The sequence below is a fragment of the Oryzias latipes genome, chromosome 8 (genome assembly GCF_002234675.1).
Source record: "Oryzias latipes chromosome 8, ASM223467v1".
Lineage (NCBI taxonomy): Eukaryota > Metazoa > Chordata > Actinopteri > Beloniformes > Adrianichthyidae > Oryzias > Oryzias latipes.
The window spans coordinates 22,624,293-22,647,710 of NC_019866.2; the positions used below are offsets into that span (position 1 = coordinate 22,624,293).

General features: G+C 42.7%; 3 protein-coding genes across 3 annotated transcripts; all 3 read left to right on the top strand.

Moving 5' to 3' along the window:
• The first annotated feature begins 987 nt into the window (after positions 1 to 987).
• On the top strand, positions 988 to 3,074 carry LOC101155565 (transmembrane protein 205). Its single transcript, XM_020699553.2, has 4 exons — positions 988 to 1,111; positions 2,069 to 2,177; positions 2,256 to 2,419; positions 2,509 to 3,074. Exons 2-4 carry the CDS (start codon positions 2,078 to 2,080, stop codon positions 2,809 to 2,811), a joined length of 567 nt encoding a protein of 188 aa, XP_020555212.1. The 5' UTR covers positions 988 to 1,111; positions 2,069 to 2,077; the 3' UTR covers positions 2,812 to 3,074.
• Positions 3,075 to 4,801: 1,727 nt separating this feature from the next.
• Positions 4,802 to 18,483, top strand: LOC101163330 (ras-related protein Rab-3D). The gene is made up of 5 exons (XM_023957759.1): positions 4,802 to 5,030; positions 8,604 to 8,840; positions 15,389 to 15,507; positions 16,511 to 16,635; positions 16,718 to 18,483. Exons 2-5 carry the CDS (start codon positions 8,604 to 8,606, stop codon positions 16,897 to 16,899), a joined length of 663 nt encoding a protein of 220 aa, XP_023813527.1. The 5' UTR covers positions 4,802 to 5,030; the 3' UTR covers positions 16,900 to 18,483.
• Positions 18,484 to 19,299: 816 nt separating this feature from the next.
• On the top strand, positions 19,300 to 22,967 carry LOC101163579 (erythropoietin receptor). The gene is made up of 8 exons (XM_004071990.4): positions 19,300 to 19,581; positions 19,692 to 19,827; positions 20,502 to 20,668; positions 20,836 to 20,987; positions 21,099 to 21,255; positions 21,346 to 21,433; positions 21,535 to 21,622; positions 21,712 to 22,967. Exons 1-8 carry the CDS (start codon positions 19,473 to 19,475, stop codon positions 22,393 to 22,395), a joined length of 1,581 nt encoding a protein of 526 aa, XP_004072038.1. The 5' UTR covers positions 19,300 to 19,472; the 3' UTR covers positions 22,396 to 22,967.
• The last annotated feature ends 451 nt before the right edge of the window (positions 22,968 to 23,418 follow it).

Below are 23,418 nucleotides of genomic sequence, written 5' to 3' on the forward strand. Positions count from 1 at the left end.
CCACCAATCTGGAGTTGCTCATGGTGAGAAGTAGCAGGGTGGGCTTAGTCATGAGCCCCCAGCTCGCCCACCAAGGGTTAGATTTTATGCCTCTTGATGAGAGGGTTGTGTAGCTGTGCTTTTGGGTGGGGTATAGGTCTCTGTTTGTGGTTTCAGCTCACGGGCCAAACAACAATTCCAAGTACCTACAGCCTTTCTAGAGTCTCTCAGATGGGTCCGGGAAAACGCCTCCACAGGGGAGTCTATTGTGGGACTTTAACAACGACAGTTGGATTCGCTGGTGTGGGAGGAGGCTGGAAAGACTTGGCCGACTCCAACATGAGCGTCTGCTGGAACGTCTGGCTGAGCCCTCTGTCAGCAAGGCCTTTAACACCCAAAGCAGGTACTGAGCCTGAGGACTTTGAGTGGACCGTGTACTCCATCTTTATTGTCTCGTGCGGCTGATCGCCTTGTCCCTCATTTTTTCTAAGAACCTCTAAATGATGTGAATATCAGCAGACTGTTATGGGTTGATAAGTGTCCGAAAGCAGGCGTGACCGCCCAAGAGTTCCTGGAGAATCATAGATTCTTAAAGAACTAATTCTCACATTAACTTTATTTATACTAACATGATTGGAAATATCAGCGTATTTTATATCAGCAATTTTTTGTTTCACCCAGCCACAGGTGTTGGGCAATTTACAGGAGAAACTTAATGAGTCATTACGTCAATTTTAATGCATGTATTTAAAATTAAAATGTTTAAAAGTAGATAATTAAAGGATTATACAAGTTTCCATTTTGAAATGCAGAATAATAATGCTATTTGCAACAAATTTTTGTGTATTTGTAGTACATTTGTATTTGCAATCCATAAACAACAAAATGTATATTCATTAATTTATAACATCTGTGTGAAACGAGAGCAGGGGTTGAAAAAGTAAACATGACAATTGAACCAATCAGCAAACGTGTAACAAACGGGTTTTTCATTTAACGCCTCCGATTGGTCCGTTTCTGCCAAGGGGGCGGGTCTTTTGGTCAGAGTCCAATGACGAAATGAGGAAGTCTCTGCTCTACGTCTCAACTTGCGGTCGGACTGCGTTGAAAAACAGGTCAACGTCCCAAAAACGTAAGCAAATAGAACTTAAAGTTGTTGTTTTTTCGTGTCACGGTCATAATTTCCTCAATTAATTTAGAAATGAAGCCATAATTGCTGCAGAAATGTCATTACTTCTTCTAGCTAAACTCGTTAGCTTCTCGTCGGGACTGTTAGTGTAATTGCTGTGTAGAGGCGAACATATAAGTTATGCTTGTATTATTTTTTCTTCTGACTTTGAAAGGTGGCTTTAAAAAAAAAATACATTTCCTTGCATGAAACCGTAACGGCATTTCCCGCTCTGTCTTATCTCTCCGTGGGGTTTTATCAGGTCAACTGCACGCGAGCCTCGTGCCTGCTTATCTCTCTCTGTGGACGTTTTATGTTTTAGTGGGTTATATAATTAGGAAAATACAAAAGGAGTATATTCACAGTTAAATTAAAAACATGTCTTTAATTCGATGGGATTTATTTATTTGTTTTTTGATTCTTTAGGGAGCAGTGAGTATGTGTAAGAAATAACTTATTTTGAAAATCTTCAGAACACTTCCGGTCAGTCCACATGTGGGAAATTTTAGAGTTTTATTCAAACTTCTTTATGTGTTGCTAGATTGTATATGAATAGCTAAATGAGAAATTTAAATCATGACGTCATTGTTATGCCACATTTCTTTTGCATCAATAGTGTTTTAAATTGCACAAAAGTAAATAGGGGGGAAAAAGCCAATAGTCAGATGAAAAAAATTTTTGCATCTGTATTTTTATCTTTCAAACCACAATTGAACATTTAATTAATCTTTTTATCTCTAGCTCTAACTATAAGAGTATCAAAGCTTCATAAAATTCGATTTTTATCAATTTTGCTCGACTTTAATTTTTACAAATTGCAGATAAAGTAAACAAATGGATGATTATTTTATTTGACTATCCCCTCTGCATGACTGAAGTTAGAATTTCTACGGTTACTGCAGACTTTTTTTGCTGTTTTAGGATGACACCATGGCAACCGAGGGGGAACCCACAGACTTGGTCAAAGTTTTCCACCTGCTGGTGCTCTCCTTCACCTGGGGGATGCAGGTCTGGGTCTCCTTCATTGCCGGTAGGAGAGCAGCATCGCAGGAGCCGAGGCTGCTGGATGTTCAGGGCTCTCTCTGATATTTTTTGTCTGTTCCTGCAGGTTTTGTTTTGGTGACGCAGGTGACTCGACACACCTTTGGCCTGGTGCAGAGTAAGCTCTTTCCTGTGTACTTCTACTGCCTGCTGGGCTGTAACTTTGTCAGCCTGGCTGTGTACGCCGTGTACCACCCCAGAGAGCTGCTGGACTGGCATGAAAGCGTGCAGGTCAACCATCACATTAGATGTTTTGTTTTTTGGGGAAATGCAATAACAAGTCTGAAACTGACCAGCACCTCTGCGTCTTCTTTTCCCAGATTCTTCTTTTCTTTGTGTCACTCATCACGGCAGGCCTGAACGCCCAGTGGTTCGGCCCCGCAGCCACTGAAGTGATGTTCCAGATGAGAGCGGTGGAGGAGGAACACGGCTTGGGGAACCAGGTGGGCCTGAGCAGCCAGAGGGAGGAGTATGCCAAGCTCAGAGAGCAGGACCCCAAGTACAGGGCTTACAAGAGCTCGTTTGGCCGCTACCACGGGCTGTCCAGCCTCTGCAACGTCTTAGGGTTCATCTGCACCACTACTAATCTGATCTACACAGCCCTGAATCTGTCCACCATTTAGAACATCCCAACCCTTTTAACAGCTCAAAATTCTGTACCGGAAGGCCAGAATTGTAAACTAAGGAATTGCATAGTGTGTTTAAAGTTTGAGTTTAGGTTTATGAAATGCAAGTAAAATTTGAACAAGCTGGCATGAGATATTTCTTCATATTTCTATATTTTGAATTCATTTTGTGGTTTTTATTTTATTTTTCAAAATACATTTCAAATAGTAAGATGGATTTTCAATGTTTTTTGTTCAATAAAGTTGTTTAAACAGTGAAACCCAGCCTGCAGTTTCCTCGTATCTCCGGCAGGGGTCAGTGTTTAGACAGGATTTTCAAGCTTTTCAATGTCATTTCGTGTTGACACTGCAGGCCGTGTTGGAGTTTATTTGAAATTATTGTACCGTCATTCTTGTCAGCACTGTAGAATTTTTACAAGATTATGGGATTTAATAGCGTTTATATTTTAAATATAAACTCAGTAAATGCAGGCAAGTTTGAATTCGGTTACCGGTGATGCACATCCGGGCTTTGGTAGGACGGCTTTACTGGCCAGCTGCAGGATCAGGGGGCCTCAGTTCCCCTTTCAACTTATAAATTGTAATGAGGGGTCATTTCAATATGAAAAGCAAATAAATGTTCTCAAATGTAAATGTATGCATCCCCTTTGAACCTGCCCATGTGTTCCTTGATAGGATTATGTAGTCAAAAAACAAAAATGTTGCACGACAGGGCACCTTGCAGGGTCACATACACTAAAGTTGCTTGTCAGGAAGCCTGATTTTCTGATTTTCTGGGGACTGTCAGAGGGTTGAGCAGATTCTACAAGGTTCTCTGAGACTGTGGCATCAGGAAGTGAACAGTGTTTAACCAGAGAACAAGTTTATCCACTCAGCTGTTCCAGGCATGAAGGAGAAATGTCAGCCACCATGTTTGCTTGTTCCAGACATGTTTGAAAGGGTCCAACGCTAGAATTACTCAGTAAAGAAAAAGGATGTTTGGAACACCATACTTTGAGATAAGGGAAGACATCTGAAGCTGGTGAGAATAGGCAGCATGGGGCGCGTGGGTGGAAACACGAGGAAGTAAGGCGCTAAAGGAAGTGTCAGCCTTCCTGATGAGGAAAGCCATTCGTCAGCAGCTTAGAGGAGGCAGATTTAAGATGTGAGCGGGTGTTAGTTAGGGAACCATATGTGTGGCAAACGTTAAATATAGTATGATCTGGCTCCAAGCCCCTTCATTCAATAATTTCTAATATGAAAAGGTGGGTCTGCATGATAAGAAGCAAACAGCAGCATAATTGCAGATTATTTCATCTGCACATAAAACCTAGACATTGGCATTTACACATAATTGGAGCAGAATTTCAATGGATTTAACAAATGTAATATTTAAAACAGCAGTACTAAAGCTTACATTTTTAGGGGCAAACTACCACACTCTTTGACCCTCTTCTTGGGTTATTTATCTTAGGTTATATTTTGGGTTACTTTATGAAGCAATGTTGATTTTTTCAATTATATAGGTTTCCATTTAAACCCAATTTTTTGTATTCTTCTTTGTGTTGAGTTAAAACAACCCAGTAAAAGACTTGTCCCTAACGTCAGACTTGGGTTAAAAACAAGCTGGGTTATTTTTAGATTTTACTTTTTTTTGCTGTAAAGTCAAATTTAAATTTAAATAAATAGTTACGTTCGTTTTTGGCTGCTGTAGATTCTTCGGGTTTTTTCTTTAGTTTCTGTGTTTGTTGTCTAATAAGAGGAACCAAGGAGAAGAATCCTGAAGATTCTTTATAGATATTTCGGTCAAAAACAGAAAAAACTCAGAACTTAAGAGCAAGATAGATTTCAAACTGGGAATGCGCTCAAAAGTAACTTTATCCGATGGGGTCGTCAGCTTCTAGGTTGTACATTTGTGTTTGTTTGTTTTTGGATTTAAAAAACTTCACCTGCAGCAGCAAGTGCCAAATGGGCGTCGCGTCGCGCGCGGCGGGGCCGGCGCTCCTCCGCCTCCCTCGCGCTCCGGTACCCGCGGTGGGTCAGTCCCGCGCAGGAGCAGCCCAGCGACGCAGCGGCCGCGGAGCGCCAACGACGGGGCGGGTGGAAGCAGACCTTTTTTTCCCGGAAAAGGGGGGCAGTCAGCCGCCGCGCGTGGAGCCGGAAGGGAGGCTCGTTTGGCCCGCACCGCTCACGCACGGAGAACCCGCAGGAGCCAGGCGGCCTGAAACCCGTTGAAGGTTGGTTTTTCAGTCAGTCAGTCAGTTCCTTCCCGTCTTTACTCAGCATTTAAACGAACTTAAACTGCTAGTAGCTGTGTGTGTTTTTTTTTTTTTTTTTTGGGGGGGGGGGGGGTTCTTTTAGTTTATTTTTTATCTGCATCATTTCACGCATCAGATGTGACAGCTGAGAACCGATCACTTCCAGTTTGCTGGCTCGTGAAACTGGCAGCTGTGAGACCTGAGGTTGTCACATCAGTGACGTCACGTCAACAGAATGGTCCTTGAGTGATGCTGCTGTCAGTCAGCATCGCTCTTCTGTCTGCTCAATGGCTGACAGGGAGGTCAATCCCTTCAAAGATGAGTGAAGATGATGAGGATGATGATGAGGATGATGATGGAAACCTCACTGAAGACATTTCAAAAACGCAAAAGTAGCTTCATCCAAATCGATTTTCTAACGTTTAGCCTGCAGAACGTCTTCACCTAAAGACATCCGGGGTTGCAACACCCGACATCTGAAATCCTCACATGGTTGAACATATTTTTAGGTGCTCCCAGCTATTTGAAGCAAACTTTTCTTTAAAAAAAAATTGTGAAACCGCCTTCTGCTATTTCTTCTACAGCTAGTAGGCAGAGTTTCAACACCAGCACAAGACGGGGCAGGCCGACGTGGGACGGACCTGAAAGGAAATGCTTTCAAAATAAACGAGTGTGAGCAGGAATGCATGCAGGGCTGTGGAGATGTACGTGTTCAAAAAGGCATCGTATAAAAAAATGTCACTAGCAGCGATGCCTGCAAGCCCCACTTTTACCACTCCTACTCATAAAAAGGAGCATTCTCACCTCCTCATTAACGACGTTTCCCTGGCTTTTTAGAATAGTGAGATGCATGTCTCCAGCCCCACCTCCCCAAGAGCTGCACAAACTAACCGCCGAGTCCTGCTCTGGTCTCCACGGAGATGAGTCCCATCCGATGGAAGCTGGCAGGGCCGAGCTAAAAGAGGAGCTACTCTCCTCGTTTTTAAACCCAGACTTAACCAGCGGCTCTTCTCCACCCGCTGGGTTTGACGGTGAAGCAGGTCAACCACTCCGGCACCCAAAGGACAGAACGCCGTGTAGAAAGGCTGCAGCATCTCACTGACAACATTTGAAGTTTTTCCCCAAAAGTACAGTTTTGATCGATTTTCAAAGTGTTCCCAGTGGTGCTTCAATTAAGATTATGCCGTTTTTAGTCAAAATCTGAAAAATAAAAGAAACAACTGAATGGTTTTCTTGGAGATAGTTTCTGCAGAGCGGCAGGAGTTCATTAGAAATGTGGGCGGGACCATTGGCTCAGAGCAACCCCGCCCCCACCTCTGAACACCTCCAAATTCCTTCACTACTCGCTACATAGTGCACTATAGTACTCACCACTTTGTAGTGCTGTCCGAATCTACAATTCTAAAAACGAGTGCCCTAGAAATTTCCCAGAAGTCTCTGCGAGAAACCAGTGTGTCGATGCCTCATTAGATATAGACCACAATGCATTGGGTTTGAACAATTTTTGTGAATTAGATGTATTTTAATGTTATTTTCTAAACCATCTGAGGTTTTCATCAGCAGAACAATGTGGATAAATCGTCGTCGTAAAATGATCATAATTATTAGGTATTCATGAAATCTGTAATGTCATATTTGCCTTTAAAAAGAAAAAAGGTAGTGAGCACGGTGTCAGAAATGCTTTTAAAATGCATTAGAGTCCTGTCTTTTGTAGTCAGGGAGTAGGGAAGGAATTCAGACATAGCCTCTGTTCCGCTAGCTTACAGCCCCCTCACACCCCCAACCTTAACATTAGCGGTGCAACAAAAACGGCGAGCAATATGAAAGCTATTCAGCCAAACAGTTTAGATCCAGATTCCAGCTCAGACGAGGAAAACAAAGACGTTCATGGATCTATTTGTCTGCAGGTGGAAGCATCAGAATGGGGCGGAGCAGGAAGACTGAGGGCCACCCAGAATATTTTCTACATAACAATCTTTTTTTTTCTGGATAGAAACTAGTCTTCCTTTGAAAACTTCATCAAAAGAAACCTCTAGTAGCCCTTGTGCTAAAAACTACTGAAGGACTTTCCACATTACTAGGCAGACCAACATTTTCAAGCAATACGGCACGTTAACGTTGGTAGTTGGGTCATCTGGACCCCACCAGACAGTGCGCTGTACCTTTTTTTTCTTCAATGATTTGTGATCTTCACTGGTGTCCATGGATTACATGAAATCTTTCCACCTTTATCCACCTTTGTCATGGTAGGGAGAACACGTCAATGTAAGGGTGGGGTCATTTGGACCCCACAAGATAGCACAAGGGGTGGTCAGAAAAGACACTGCACGAAGGCTGGAGGCCAAAGTCTTATAGTCACTAAAATACCTTTCATCTTTCTTATATCGGTTTGAGTTGAAAGGTGCTTTGTTGAAGTAAATCAATAATTTATTGAAATGATAGTTTGTTTAGTGCTGTGTTAATCTGCAGGTCTATGGATGAAGTGAAAAACATTTATTGTTTTTCTTTTAATTGAATTCAAAGACCCACTCTGATGTAAATGGTGTTTTTAACATGTTCTTGTGGCATTTACTATTTCTTTATTCAAATCATTGAAAATCAGGAGCAGACGGAAACAATCCTGTTTGAAAAAGATCATATTTGTGACTTTGAAAATACACTGGCTTCAGCTCCAGGCTCCCTGCTCTGCTCCATTCTGATGCATCCTCCTGTTTATCTGTGGAAATGTGTTGGAGGTGTGAGGGGCTGTAGGCTAGTAGGAGGGAGTGTAAACAGAGAGGAATGCGGAGCTAGCGCCACGCCAATATTCCCGCCCACAACTCAGAGGTGAATTTTAGATAACCTCCTGCCGCTCTGCAGAAACTACGTCCTAGAAAATGACACAGAATTTCAGATTTTAGCCAAAAAACGGAATAATTATAATGAAGAGACCACTGGGAACGCTTTGAAAATAGATCAAAAAATGATCGGAGTCAGACTTAAATTCCTTGCATCATGCAGATCTGGTTGATATAAAGTGACTGGTTCTACTTCACTGCTTGTTCATGTAGTGCAGCGACAATAAACTGTTTCACTCTTATCTTTTAGTACTAGCATTACAATAACAAAGAGGCCAGTTGTGTGTCTGTGCAGTGGGAATCAGTAGTTATGTGGAAACTTCCACAAGTCCAAGCCAAACTGGTTTTGGAGATAAAAATGTACAAAGAAATCGGATTGTGAATTCATATGAGATCAAAAGATCTGAATAGATTTCTGAGTTTTAGAGGTGAAACGCAATTCATTCAAGCGCCCACAAAAAGCAAAATCTTTTAATGATTTATGATTGTTATCATCTAGTTTATTCCAAACATCTTAGATTGTTTAATGAAGCCAAATTGACTTAATTGGGACCAATAGATTTTCCCAACCGTGTAACTTCAGTGGAAACGTCTCTGAGCTGTGTGTACACATGTGTTCACCTCAGAACATGTCAATCACAGATGTTGTCAGATCAGTTGGTTTCCTGCCTCCACCTTTTCCTCATTGGTGAGATTTTTCTCGCCCGTCTTTCAGATGGCATTGACGGAGCCGCGGCTCCGGCAGCAGCCCACGCCAAACGACACAGCGGACCCCGACTTCAACCACATGTTCAAGCTGCTGATCATCGGCAACAGCAGCGTGGGCAAAACCTCGGTCCTCTTCCGCTACGCCGACGACTCCTTCAACCCCGCCTACGTCAGCACGGTGGGCATCGACTTTAAGGTGAAGACCGTTTTCCGCAACGAGAAGAGGATCAAGTTGCAGATATGGGTGAGTGGATTCAAGATAAGACATTTCCTGAAAAACCGCCTGCTATAAATACACAAGAGGAAGCAACAACAGGAGACGGGCCTTCCTGTAGTTTTACTTTGCTTGTTAAAGAAACAAAACAGGAAAGTATGCGATTAAGAAGACGAAGAAACTGAGCCTTTTATGTAAAAGCTGCATCCATAGTGAGAGGTCTGACTTTGACTCTGTGGGTTTCCTCATTATGCAAGTTCAGTGATGCAAAAGCAGAAGGTAGGACTTTCTCATGCCTGCAAACACATCTTAACTTCAGTGCCTCATGTGTGGCTGCTATGTAGAAGAGACCAATGCTAACTGCTGCACTCGGAGCCGTGGTTTGAACAGAATGATGTTGGAGGTGTTCAGGACATGGATGTGAGCTGTAATGCTATGTGCACACAAGGGATGAAATGCGTGTTCAACAACGTGCTGAACGCAGGTTCTTGAACAAGCTTTTAGCAGATACTGTTCACACTGAGCTGTTGCTACTTGATTCTAGCGCATGGACTTACAGTTGGAAGAGGCTTGGTGCGAAATATTGAATCTAGCAAATCTTGCTCCACGCTTTTTTCTTTCACTTGGTGTCATATAATTCCAGCTAGGCAATTATGATTTTTTTTTGATACATGATCAATTTTCAAACAGTTGGCACTTTCGTGAATTAGAAAGGACGTCATCCATACGTCACTATCAAATCTGAGTCCCTGATTGGTCAAAGTTGATTCTGGCTAAACTTTCAACGCACGTTCAATGGCCGCACGTCTTCTATGCAGTGCACAAAAACTGGGCTGCGCGGTGGCGAGGTGGTTAGCGCTTTTGCCTCACAGCAGAAGGCCCCCAGTTCAAGGGGGACCTGAAGAAGAACATCAATGGGGGACCTTTCTGTGTGGTGTTTGCTTGTTCTCCCTGTTCATGCGTCGGTTTTCTCCGGGGACTACGGCTTCCTCCCACCATTCAAAAACATGCTTCATAGTTCAATTGGTAACTCTAAATAGTCCCAAGGTGTGAGTGTGAGTGTGCATGGGTGTGTGATTTGTGGTGCTTTGACAGACTGGCGACCTGTCCAGGGCGTCCCCTGCCTTCGCCCATGAGTGGCCGGGTTAGCCTCCAGCAGCCCCGTGACCCCGAAAGGGACAAAACAGGTTTACAAGATGAACGAATGGAGGAATTTCCCCTTGTGGGACTAATAAAGTATCATTGATTGATTAGATGATTGATTGATGAGCACAAAAACAGACACCAAAACTTGCGTAGCAACGCATGAATGCCAGACTTACAAACCCAAAAGCCCAAAATGCACATCTTCATAGACTTTCCAATGGAAGTGGTCGCTTGTTGCCTGGTCCAGGCTGAACATAGCTTAAGGGTCCAGAGAAGGAGGTGGAGAGGCATCTGCACACAGGTTGCAACGGGTGGAGGGAGGTTTCCGGTGTAACGTGTGACTAAAGAGGGTCATCCGGTATAAAAGGAAAGCTGTAGAAGCAGCCATCTGGTTGGTTGAGAGACTCTGATGCAGAGACAGGAGGCAGAGCTGGAGGCAGCAGAGATGAAGATGTTGAGGTTCTCTTCAGGAGAGACCAGGATGGAGATGATCAGGAATGAATCCATCAGAGGAACAGATCGTGGTAGATGTTTGGAAGATAAATTCATGGAAGCTGATGGAGCTGGTTTGGACACGTTGAGAGCAGGAATAGGACGGCAAAAGGATGCCGAGGTTGGAGATACCAGGAAAAACATTTTGCAGTAGGAATTCTGTTATTTATTTCCTTAAATGTTTATTAATAAAGGATGTGAAGGACATTTGTACACAGTAAACCAAAAAAAAAAGCATTTGTGTAGTTTGTAGTTCTCGGGTTTGTCATCTGTAGAGCTCCAGGACCCTTGAAAAGGTGCTTAGGCTTTAGATTCTGAAGGATGTAGCTCATCTCAGAAATCTGCAGCTCTGAAGCATACTAAACAATCCATCCCAGCCCACACAATATGGTACAGGAAATGCTTCCATAAATGGCTTTACCAGACCCACAGTCTCCAGTGGGGTTCACTTGTTTGGTACGCACCAGAGTTCAGGAGTGCTTTCTTGTCCACCAAACAATGAACTCTGCTGGGATCAAAGTGGACGTAACCATAAACGATCCAAAGGTGATGCAGCCAGATGACGATCAGCCGTTGAACTCCTGCCATAATTGTGGCTTTTAAAGCTGCGAGTTACACACTGCTCTCACTGAAAACCTCGCTGACCTGTTGGATCAATCCCCGCGGTTTGGTCAGGGCAGTGCTCACTATCAAATGACCAGCTTTAAGCTGTATTTGTATCATGCGGGGGATGACCCACATGGGTTGTCTGGGCTGTGGAGGGTCGTAGAGAAGAGGGGCTACAGGTCTGTCCAGCAGTTTCCTTGAGGCTCGTACAGCTAGCTTAAGAGACGCCATGAAAATGGAACGTACCATTGTCCTGCTTGTCATACGTCTACTGTGAAGTATTTTCAGTGCACAGATGAAAATTGGTCACATGCAAATATACGTTGAAAAAGGGAGAAAAGTTGTGGTATTTATGTGAATTTTTCACAGCTGTATCACGAATAAACCACACAAAGAACACGTAAATCAACGTAGAATATGTGGGAATATTGCCCCGTTTATATGTTATTTATAAGGGATTCGTGCATCAATTACATAATTTTAAAGTGATATGAAAGTTATACCTCACTGGTACATGAGTGAAAAGTCTGTAAGACATTCGTGGAACGGTGGAGGAAGGCCACAGACTTGCATATGCATCTTGAAAATAAATCACACACAGTTGCGTAAAATTTACATAATAATTGCATATAAACTATGTAAAATACTCATAAACTGTGTAATTCTCAACCCACCAAAAAGTTTGAACCGCTCTAAACCGAATTGATGAAGACCCGTCGGCCGAAACTCTCCACGGACATCTGCGCACATCGACGAATGACGAACACTAGAAACCCTTATGATTTACGTATATCACGCATGTGTCATGAAAGACCAAAATTTCATACGTGCAGAAATGCGCAAAATGTACATAGTGGCTGTGTGGCATGGCCTTAACATGTGTTTAATACCATCTGTACCCTGCAGCATGCTCGTAGAAAAAGTGTGAATGAACAATTTGGCACCATGGGCTCATCAAGCGGTCCACAACTTTGATATTTTGTGCAGGTGTGCCCATTTTTCGCCCGTATCCCCCCGTAAGGGCCGTTATGACCAAGAACTTAGAAAGAAAAGACGGGCTGCGTTCGGGAGACATTTCCCGCTGAACCTTCCCATTGGAAATTTCTAGTTTGGATCCTTATTAAAACTATTTCCAGGTGTGACATATTTTTACAGACTTAAATCTACTCTCTCTCTAAAGCAGAGGATCTTGAAAACTGTGTTTACTTTTAAATCGTGTCCTCTTAGCTGTTGTTGACCTTCAGCCTCAGAAGTGTTTTATCCTCCCTGGAATGGCGTGCGCATCCCTGCAGAGCGCTGTGGATGGTGTTTGGACTTATGAGGAGGAAATGTTAATGTGATCAAAGTGACAATTAAAGTCATTTCTTTGATTTGCCATCAAAAAATGTTTTATTTGGGACATATTCAGGTTTTCTTTTAGCCGCTGATGTTGTCTGACCATAAATCCTGCTGTCAAAGACTCAGCCAGATGATCGATTGGGCTTCCAAGCCTGTGAGCCTCATGTACACAAACAGCGACCAACGCTGATGAACAAGTCCACGCCAAAGCACACAGTGGCCTAGGCTGATCAAACATTTGTCTCATAAAGGCCACACACTGCAAGCGCTCTGCAATAATCGAGTTATCCCCCAGAGGAACAGCTGATGCGAGTCTGATTTGGACGTTTTGCTAAATGACCAAGGAACCTGGAATTTCCTAACAGCAGTACAGGAAGTACAGGAAGTTCCCCATCAGCATCGGGCGGGGACACAATGCTGACGTACAACAGTGGCAGAGATGTGTTTCAAGGGCGTAGGCAGCAGCCTGGTGCTACTCTAACCTGTGAAAAGGCGCCGCAGGTTTCAGGCAGACACAAGCTAATCTGGCACAGTGTGGACCTGCAGGTCTCTCTGGTGCTGTCATGAAAACCACATGGCCTGAAACATAATGGATCTGCAGCTTATGCTGACGATGGGTCCTCATGTTCTTTATGCCCCCTGTCTATTTGTGGAAATATGTTTATGAGTTTTGGTCAAACACACACACTCCTTCTGCACACTTGGCGTGAACCCGGCAGCTGGGCGTTCCTCTGCTTTGTGTTCCACCTTCTGGTGGCATTTTTCTGACAATAAAGGACATGTAGAAAGAAAATTAAGCTTAAATTTGCATTTCTGAGTTTTTCTGTATTCAAATTGTTGTGAATCAGGAGCAGATAAAAAAAATAACATTTGAAACATTTTATTGTGACGTAGAAAAATACACAGGGCGGGCCACAAGCTCCCATTCTGATCATGCACTGTCAGACAAATAGACAAATAGATCCTGGTACAACTTTGTTTTCCTCGTCTGAGCTGGAATCCGGATCAAAACTGTACGGCTGGACGGCTCTGATATTGCTCGCCGTTTTCATTCCACCGCTAATGTTACGTAGGCTTTATGGGGGGTGTGAGGCGTGTCGCTACCCGATCAGTCCGCACATGCGCAAATACTACGTCTTTACTCTATGTGGCCAACTTTGCCAAAGTTAAGTCATTTCATTTACATTTACTTCTGTAACTAGTATATGTCTTACTAATTTGTTATTTCAAGATTGTATACCTTACAATTTACTATCAAAAAATTAAAATAAAAAAATATTTTAAAAAGATCTGGTCCAGTCCGAGCCTTTAACAGCGAATTTATGTTTTCCTCAACAACAGAGAGCTTCCGCTGAAAAAAAACAAAAAACGTTGCCTAAATTCAACATTGTGCAGCAATCGTAAATTGTTGTCATCACAGATTATGAAAATCTTAACAATGCGTAATAGATTGTCAGGCTTGGAGTTCTTCTCTCTGTTTGATGGTTTTTACTATATGTTGGCCGCTTTTGCCGTAAATAACGTGTCTGTGTTAACGGAGTTAATAAAGTGTCAGTAGATGGCGCTGTATCCTTTTGCCTTTGGGCGTAAACTGCCGTTAAACAAAACAGAAGAAGAAGAAAACATCGATGGTCCGTTTGTAGTCCTTAGCCGGATCGCGCAGTCATGAGCTCTAACATTTTTTTTTCTACATCAAAGTTTTTTAATTTTCTAAATATTATAAACATGTTTTAATTATTTTAAGAGGTTATTATTGTTATTAACATTTAAACACAACCCTGACCATAAACCGCGAAGTGACGTAATATTTGCGCATGTGCAGAGATTGGGTAGGACATGAGGCTGTAAGCTAGCAGGGGAGTGTAAGGGGCGGGCCAACGGCGCCAACAGTCCTGCCCACAATTTGGAGGTAGATTTCTAATGAACTCCTCCTCCTCTGCAGAAACTGTCTTAGAAAACGACACAATTTTTCATTTTTATTCATATTTTGGCTAAAAACTGCATAATCCTAATTAAAAGACCACCGGGAACGCTGTGACAATAGATCAAAAGATGATTGGAGTGGGACTTTGCTTGGGATGAAACTTCCTGCCTTCTGCTGGTGGGAGGCGTCCTGCTGTCATGGATACTGTTTCTTTTGTTTGTTTGGTTAGTTGTCTCCCAAATATTTGATCACATCTGCATGGCTGCATTACAGAAGGACAGACAGAAACAGTAAACGAAAGAAGGTTTAGCAAAGCCGCCTTGGGTTTGAGTCATCATTAATAGCCCTACCTGCACATCCCTGTCCTCATTCCCCTTATAAACATTAGGGGAATCTTCATGGTGGGAAGAGTCAGACAGGTTACCAGGCAACAGGGAATTTAAAGTAGAAGCTGGCCACTCAGTCCACCCATTTCACCCTTTTACTTTCCAGGAAAGCGAGCTTTCCCCTTAGACTGAGCCTCGATTTAATTCCGAGGACGTTGCTTAAACAGATTATTCACTGGAGCTGAAAGGTTCTAGTGCTCAGGGGCCACACCTTCATTGACTTTCAGGATCTGTTAATTGTGCATCTGCTCCTGCTGGAGCTAAAAGCCATTTTCTTCTTGACAGAGTTCTGTCAATGGGGTATGGACGATATCCACTGTCTTTTAAATCAGTAGATACAAATAATTAAAAAATGTTTTATTTATGTATTTTATTAAGTTTTACTTGACTCATTTTGGAAAATTGAATATAGTTCCAAAGAATTCCACACTTCTCAAACATAAATGGTGTTGCTAAAGATCGGTGGAGAAAATAATGTAAGTTTGACGTAAAACACCTGCCAGGTGTCTCTGAGCTTCAGCAGATCTTTAAGCAAACATCAGGGTTCATTGTAGTTCCTGACAGCTCACTCCACCTCTGCTGCCAAAGCCGGAAAGCTGTAGTATGGGCTATACTGCCCCTCTGTGGTGTGTAGTAGTAATTGACCTCACAGGAGCAGAGAAAGCTGAACTTGGTTGAATTTTCAGGACACGGCCGGGCAGGAGCGGTATCGAAGCATCACCACAGCCTACTACAGGGGAGCCGATGGATTCCTGCTCATGTATGACATCACCAACCAGGAATCCTTCAACGCAGTGCGGGACTGGTGAGCAGAAGATCTCCGATGCTGGAAACCTTTTTCTTTATGAGCTGAAGAGGATGTTATCTGACAGACGCCAACCTTTTCACTCTAAACTCTTGGAGTTCATAGAAAAATAAGTCCAGTTTTACAGAATGGAAACAAAGATCTAATCACAATGTAGATTTATATAGATTTGGCCAGCTGAATATATTCTGCATAGGGGACACAATACAGAGGAGATTGATTGACATGGTCTCCAGCCAATCAGGAAGCAGAAAACAGAGTGCTGTTTAACCTTTGTGCTATCATATGGGGTCCAAAAGACCCGATCCTTACGTTGACGTGTTCTCCCTACCATGACAAAGGTGGATAAAGGTGAAAAGGATTTCATGTAATCCATGGACACCAATAAAGATCACAAAGCATTGAAGAAAAAAGGTTCAGCGCACTGTCTAGTGGGTCTAGATGACCCAACTCCCAATTTTAAAGTGCTTAGGATAGCACAAGGGTTACAAACAGTACCATTCAAATAAATCCATTAAATATCAGGTTTGTCAAAGAGTTTGATTTGTTGCTTGAAAGGAAAATGTCTATAATTCCACCCCTATTATGTTTTACTTAACTCTTTTTCTTTGATAGTTACAATAATCGGGTTCTTAACTTCTATCTAAAGTGTAGATATTTTAGTGTTAAAGGAGGGTCAGAATTTCCCAGCATCAACCTAAAAATGTGTAAATCAATCAAATCCAATGAGAACATTTCCTGCAAGCCACTTATGAATGAGGCAGATCTGAAAATAACAGGTCTGACTCAAATGTATAATATGATGGTTGGAGAGAAATGGAACATTTTTGTTTAACTCTGGTTTGGCACGGTCTTTATTTTTGTGCATTTCAATGATGATCAGATCACAGCAGACAGATCAGATCACGTTTTTTCTTCGAGGACGTGCAGGGATCGGATGGTGTGTGTCATAGTGTTGGTAAGCTGCTGTGTACCGCTTTGTAAATGTACGTATGGTTTCCAGGGCGACACAGGTCCAACACTACTCATCTAAAAATGCTCAGGTGATCCTGGTGGGTAACAAGTGTGACATGGAGGATGACCGGCTCATAACCAGAGAGGACGGCCAACGGCTGGCGGATGAGCGTGGTAAACAAGCCTCGATTGTGCAGAAGTCCTGAATGATCGTGTGGCCAAATCCCGCTGATCCCCTGTGGTTGCCCTCTCCCAGGTTTTCTGTTCTTCGAAGCCAGCGCCAAGGAAAACATCAACGTCAAGCAGGTGTTTGAACATCTGGTGGACGTCATCTGTGAGCAGATGAACACGAGCACGGACGGAAATGCCATCAACTCCAACCACAATGGCCTGGGCCCGGGCCAAGGCCCAGAGGGCGGTGGAGGCTGTGCTTGCTGAACCCTCCTGGCGTTTGTGACATACAAAGAACAACTTCTGTGCCTCAGCCATGTAAAAGTGCTGCACATCTTCTACCTTCTACAGCTACCTTACGACTGTAGGCTGATCCTCTCCTTCAAATTGACCCTTTCTTCTAGTTTCCCTCCGTTCATTTACTCTACTGTATTTATTCGTGGCTTTGGTTTTTCTGGGGCAAACTGTTTTCTTACACGTCAACAAAAAGATGGCTGGACTTAAGTTTGTACTTGTTTTGTTGTCCTAAATGTGTGTCACTGGTGTCCTTAATGCAGTTTTCACAGGTAAAGATGGAAGTTTCTCCTTACATGTATTTTCCTACATTTTATTTTATTTATTTTTTCCCCCCAGAGGGACATGTATTGGATTTTTGCAGTTGCCAGACTAAGTTTCCCAAACTCTGCTGAAAATGTTTCCCCTGGAGGTCCTGAAGAGGAGTTTGACTTCTTGTAGGTCTTTAAAGGAGAAGATCCCACATGTGTGCTAAACACCAGTGTAGCTACAGCTACAACAAGCAGCTGAATCTAACATGGAAGTGTAACGTGTTATTTACTGGATTGCTTTGTAGACTTTTTTTTTTAAATTGTCAATTGATTAGCGTCGCAGTGTTTGCCAAGCCAACAGCAGCAGGTGAACACTTCACTGTTTGATGATTTTTATGTCCCTTTAACTGCATTTCTCATAAATTGATCATGCATTGAAGTTGAATTTCCTTAGTTTCAGAAGATTCTGAGCATTTCTGTGTTCCGTCTTTTCTCTGGTAGCTTTTTGTTTTATGTCAAATGTCAAAACAGTTGGCTTGGTATTGGCGTCTGATGGCATTGAACTGTTTTTACACGGCCCTGTTTGGCTTGTTGGTGAGACTCGGCCGGCTCTGTGCAGCACATCGTGTTCTGTTCACAGGAAAGCACTGATCCTCAAAGCTGATAGAGCCTCGATGTTGCTGCATCAGGACAAACGGCTGCTTCATGGGGCCTTTCTTTGATATTTTTCTTTAAAAAAAAATCAAGTTGGCCACAACTTACTAGTAGAATCATCAGGGGATTTTTCTGTTATTCTCCAGAATTTACAATTTCGCAGCCTGCAATCGGTGTATCGGCTAAACGTTTGACTGTTATCAGCACATGCGCATTGCTGAAAGTATAAAGCACGACTATTGTACAGTGAGAGTTTAAGGCACTTTTAACAGCAGAGGTGTTAAAGGGGCCAGTTTCTCGGTCATAAAATAACCGCCATGCTCACAGCTAATGCGAGGAGGCCGCGTGTCACACAGGGATCTCAGGTTTCCGTCATCTGTTAAGCTTTTGTCTTATGCCAAACTGCAGAACCAAATACCACCTGAGATTTTGAAGGAATGTCCCTAAGATTGCTGCTGCTTGAATTCCTGTTGAATATCTGGGTTGTTTTTTTTTGTCCTTGATGCTTGTGATCTTGTTTCTCCTAATCGCTAGCTTTCTGAAACACAGAAAGTCCCTGATGTGCTGGATGAAATCATTAAAAATATCTCTTTAAATTCATCGGAACCAGTGAAATATGTTGGAATGAAAATAAAGATTCTGCTTGTTACTATAAGAGTGGATCATTCGAGTGCAAAGTATAAATCAGTCCTGGAGGTTTTGTGGTCATCGGAAGTCGCTGCGCTGAACTTCAGACCCCAGCTTCCACATTTTATCTGAAGAACCAGACAAGCCACAGTAATGTGTAATGTTCCTCATCCTCTTCCTGTAACCATGGTTACAGACTCAGAACCCCCTTCCTTGTGCACAGACTCACCCTCTCGGTCAAAATGTCAAGTCTTTTTTCAAGAAGTGAACTTGTAATGTTAGAGAGGTGCTTCACATGTGACAGTGTTTGCTCTGAAACACCAGACATCAGGCAGCGCCGGACCTCAGACTGACTGATGTAAAGAGGCGCTGGATTGCATTTTAAACGGACGGGGATGGGCTGCACGACCCACCCGTGACTCCTTATCGTGAATGAAAAGGCCTGCCCGTCTGCAGCTCTGATAGAGCAGCTCCAACGATGAAAACACGTGGGTGCAGTGAGGAGATAAGGAACCGTTTTAGGCCTGTTCTTGCAGCCAACAAACACGCTGCTGTTTCCGTTACAGGAGTTCATACAGGCCGCATTCCTGCGCCTTGTTTCTAATTAATAATAGATTTTATAATAAAATTGCAAATGAATATTTGAAAAAAGTGTGAGAGATGTTCTATCGCTGTCGATTCGTGCGCTTTTACGCAGCCCCAGAATCTTCCCAAACAAGTAGTAAACGAGAGCGCACTCTAGCCCCGCCCACCACCACCAGCGTAAAACGCCTTTCTGCTCCACCTTCTTCACCTCTCTCTGACGAAAGTAAATAGTTCCACTATGCGTCCTTATCGCTCACGAGCAGGTGCGTAACAGTGTCGCGCCATCCGCAAGGTCTAAACAACAACAACACAAAAACCCCATACAAGACTCACCCCCCTGTCAGGAGCCCAAAACAGGTGTGTTCGAGTCAGGGATGCAGGTGGACGGCCGATGGTCCGAGTCTTTCTGTGCACAGAGAGGACAAAAGGATGACATGTGATCACCTGCGTCGACTGTTCGCGCTTTCCCTGATGTTGATGTTCTGCGCCACGGGAACGACTTCCCTCCTGCAAGGCTCACGGAACTTCGAAAAGAAAGGTACATTTTTTATCCTCATCCTTGAGCAAAAGTTTTATATTAATTCCAAAGCAATCACCCACAGTCAGCCTTTGATTAGAAACCAAACAGGTTTTCTTTCCTTGTTTCAGCCTTGAGGCTCCTGAAAGAGGAGCCCCAAAACCCAAAGTGCTTTGCTGGGGGGATGAAGGACTTCACATGCTTCTGGGTAGAAGATGAAGAGAGAGCTGGTTCCCTGGATCAGTATACCTTCACCTATGCCTACCAGTGAGTTTGATAGAAGAATAACCCGAACAGGCATGTCCAAAGTCCGGCAGTGCTGTCATATTTCTACTGGCCATAAAAATCTATGATATATGGCCCCCAGGACTTTCTAAGAAGAATGATTTCTTGATTGCAATCCGTTAAATTACGTTATAAACTGCTATAAATTTCTGGCAACAACCTACTTGACCTTAAAGGCCAAACGATAAGAACATTTGTTTCTGAAATTAAAAGATGATAACTTTTTTGTGTTGTTTTCCTGTTTGCATGCTTTAAATGTCGAAGTTCACAGTGAGCATTTAATTGATAATAATATGTAACATGTTGGAATATGTTGACAGATTTTTCTTTATTTTATTCTGGTCTTCAAATCAGAAATGTACACTAAATTTGGTAAAAATGTTATTACATTAATTTTTTGCTCTATGTGAAGAAATAAAAACTCTCATATTGTAAAAAAAGAAGAAAAAAAAATCCATAAAACGTTATCGCATTTTATGTAGTCCAAAGAATGTAGGCCGAATAATTGACCCTCAGACATTTTTACTCCACCAAATCTGGCGCTCTTTGCAAAAGGTTTGGACATCCCCGGCCTCGTAGAAACCAGAAGAACGGGTGAGGGGGATACACGTTAACGTCTCCCTGCGGGTTGTTTCCGTCTTCCTCTGCCTGAACAGAAATGAAAACAGCAGCACGTGCCCACTGACCACCACGCCTGCTGCCGGTGGGAAACTGTTCTTCATCTGCCATCTGAAGCGACTTCAGATGTTCGTGCAGATGGACATCAAAGTTCATCGTGAGGGAATGCTGATCCACAATCGCAGCCTTCAAATTGAGCTTTTCTGTAAGTAGACTCCTACAAAGTTTTCATTTATGTAGAAATGATCACTGTTGCAAGTACGTCCTAATCCTTCTTTTTCGCCTTAAAGTCTCCTAAGATGTTGATTGATACATGTAAGAACTAGGACAAATAACCTTAATCTCCATGAAGCAATTTTGTTTGTTGGGTAGTTCTTCTGGACCCTCCTGCAAATGTGACAGTGAGCCACACAGGTCAGCAAGGCCAGCTGAACGTCACTTGGGTGCCACCTCCTCTGAAGTACAAGGACGACAGCATGATATACCAGGTCATCTACGCTCCGGCAGAGAGTCACCTGGGGCAGGTATGGCTTTACTTTGGAGCTTTTATTGACAGCAGAAGGTTGCTGACTTCTGAAGCAGGGGAAGGCGTAACACAGGTCTGTATTTATGGGTCATGGGATTTTTCTTTTTAGGTAGAAGTGGCACGAGCAAGCTCAAAAGTGATTCTGAGAGACCTTCAGAGCAGTACAAAGTACAGGGTGCAAGTCCGCGTGAAGCTGGACGGGATCGCCTTCAATGGCTACTGGAGTGCCTGGAGTGAGCCCGTGTTCATAGAAACTCTACCTGCAGGTGGATATTCATACTATTAAAGCACAGAACTTGGGTCAAACACCATATTTTTAACTTGAATTCACAGATGTTATTCCTTGATTTCCTCAGAAATTGACCCACTTATCGTGTCCTTGACCTTCATCATCTCATTTATCATCATTGTGCTGGTTCTTATTACACTTCTGTCTTACTACAGGTCAGTTACTGTCTGTTTTGTGCTTTTGTTGGTTTTTAAAGTTCACTGAAGAAACACAGTGGAAAACCTAATAAGCATGTTCTGTATTGCTGCCATTCCAGGTTCCTCTTGAAGAAGGTTTGGCCCACTATTCCAACTCCTGATAGCAAATTCAAAGGTCTTTTCACTGTTTATGGTGGGGACTTCCAGGTAAAAAAAAGGCCACATTCCTCTATTAATTCGGATTTGATGACTTGTACGATTTGTGCTCACAGAAAAAAATGTGCTGGTTTGTGCAGGAGTGGTTGGGGCACACCAGCGGAGGTTTATGGCTGACTCCGGCCTTCATTTATTCTGAAGAATGCCAGTCAAATTTGGAAGTGCTCTCTGAACTCAGCATTTACCCCTCTCTGCCACCCAAAGCCTCAAAAGTTTCCACAATTGCCATGAACAATGACAAGGACACCAAGACAGGCTCGGATGATTGGCGAGCGACATCACAAGACCACTGGCTCTTGGATCGTTTAAGGGCTTTCCAGCAGGACCCCCGACCCTGTTCCCACTCTTCCATGTTGGAATCTCAAGACACGTATGTCGCCTTGAGCGGACACCGCCAAAGTGAAGACAAGCACGTTGTGGACACTCTTGAAGAAATGTTACCTCTAGAGGTTCTTTTCGCTTCCAGAAAGGAAGCACGGTGCGAGTCTCACTCTGACCTCGGGTCTGTTCAGCAAAACTCTGGCTCAGGCCAGCTTTCATCTCAGTCCAGCTTTGAATACACAAATAATGTCTGTGCACCCAACGCTCCGGGGTACACCTACATGGCAGGAGCAGATTCGGGAGTATCAATGGATTACAGCCCCATGAGCAGAGTGGACGACATAGCCAAAGTGGTTATCTATGCCAACGAGTACAAAAACGAAATTCCCGCTCACAGAGGACCCCTTTTGCTGAGGCAGTACCACATTCATGATGACAGATGAAAGAAACGACACTGGACAGACTCCAAATGGACTACATGTTGATGCACTTTGGGGAGCAGTTTGTGGATTTCTATCCAAGGTTGATCAACCAGTTACTGTTAAAGAAAAAAATGTGACTGAAACCAATTTTTAAGCTACAGAACTCAAGTATCGGATCTGGTCAGGAAGTGGCATTTTCAGAGAAGAACCTTCGAAGCTCGAATTTACATCAAATACTGAAGTATTAAAGATTTGCATAACAATTTATTCATGTTGTACAGATTAGACAAGAGTTAAAAGATGGACTCAAATAGTAAACCTCGTTATGGGTTTCTACTATAACACTTTGATGTTTGAGCTAAGAGTGCTTTGAAGTTTAGCTAAATTGATAATAAAGCTAAAGCGCATGGTTGTATAAAATGAAAGGACTTTTGACCACACTGCCAAATGTGCGTTTTTTGTTTAAAATGCTTAAATAATGTCAAATCTACAAGAATTTCCTTTGCTTGTTTTGTAGTAGCAGACATTTTCATACCCTTTTTTTCAGTTACCTTATTTCTTTTCTAAACTAAAGCAGTTTGTACTAAATTGAATGTGCCAACAAGAATGATGTTCTTTTTTAATTTATTTTTTTAAACTTTACACAAAGTCAAGTCTATGTGGCAGAATTTTCCATTTATCAGCAAAACTAAGAGCTACTAGCAAAACACTAGCTTTTTTTTTAAACAAGCTACTAACAAATGATTGGCCTTTTAGCTTCGATTAGCTTATTTTGATGCTAATAACCAAATATTAACGAAACCAAAGCTAGGTCCAACACCAACATAACTAACAAATCAAAATTTTAAGCAGTCGATGAATAAAGTTATTGTGTTGAATCCCTCACTGCTTTGAACAATGTGCTGGACCATGCTAAAATAAGCTAACAAGCTCCATAACTGTCAACTCTCACCAAAGAAAGGACCGGTAATTTGAGTTACAGCTCTCGTTTTTATAGATCTCAGCAAAAGTCAACATCAAATGCTGACAAATACGTAATAACTA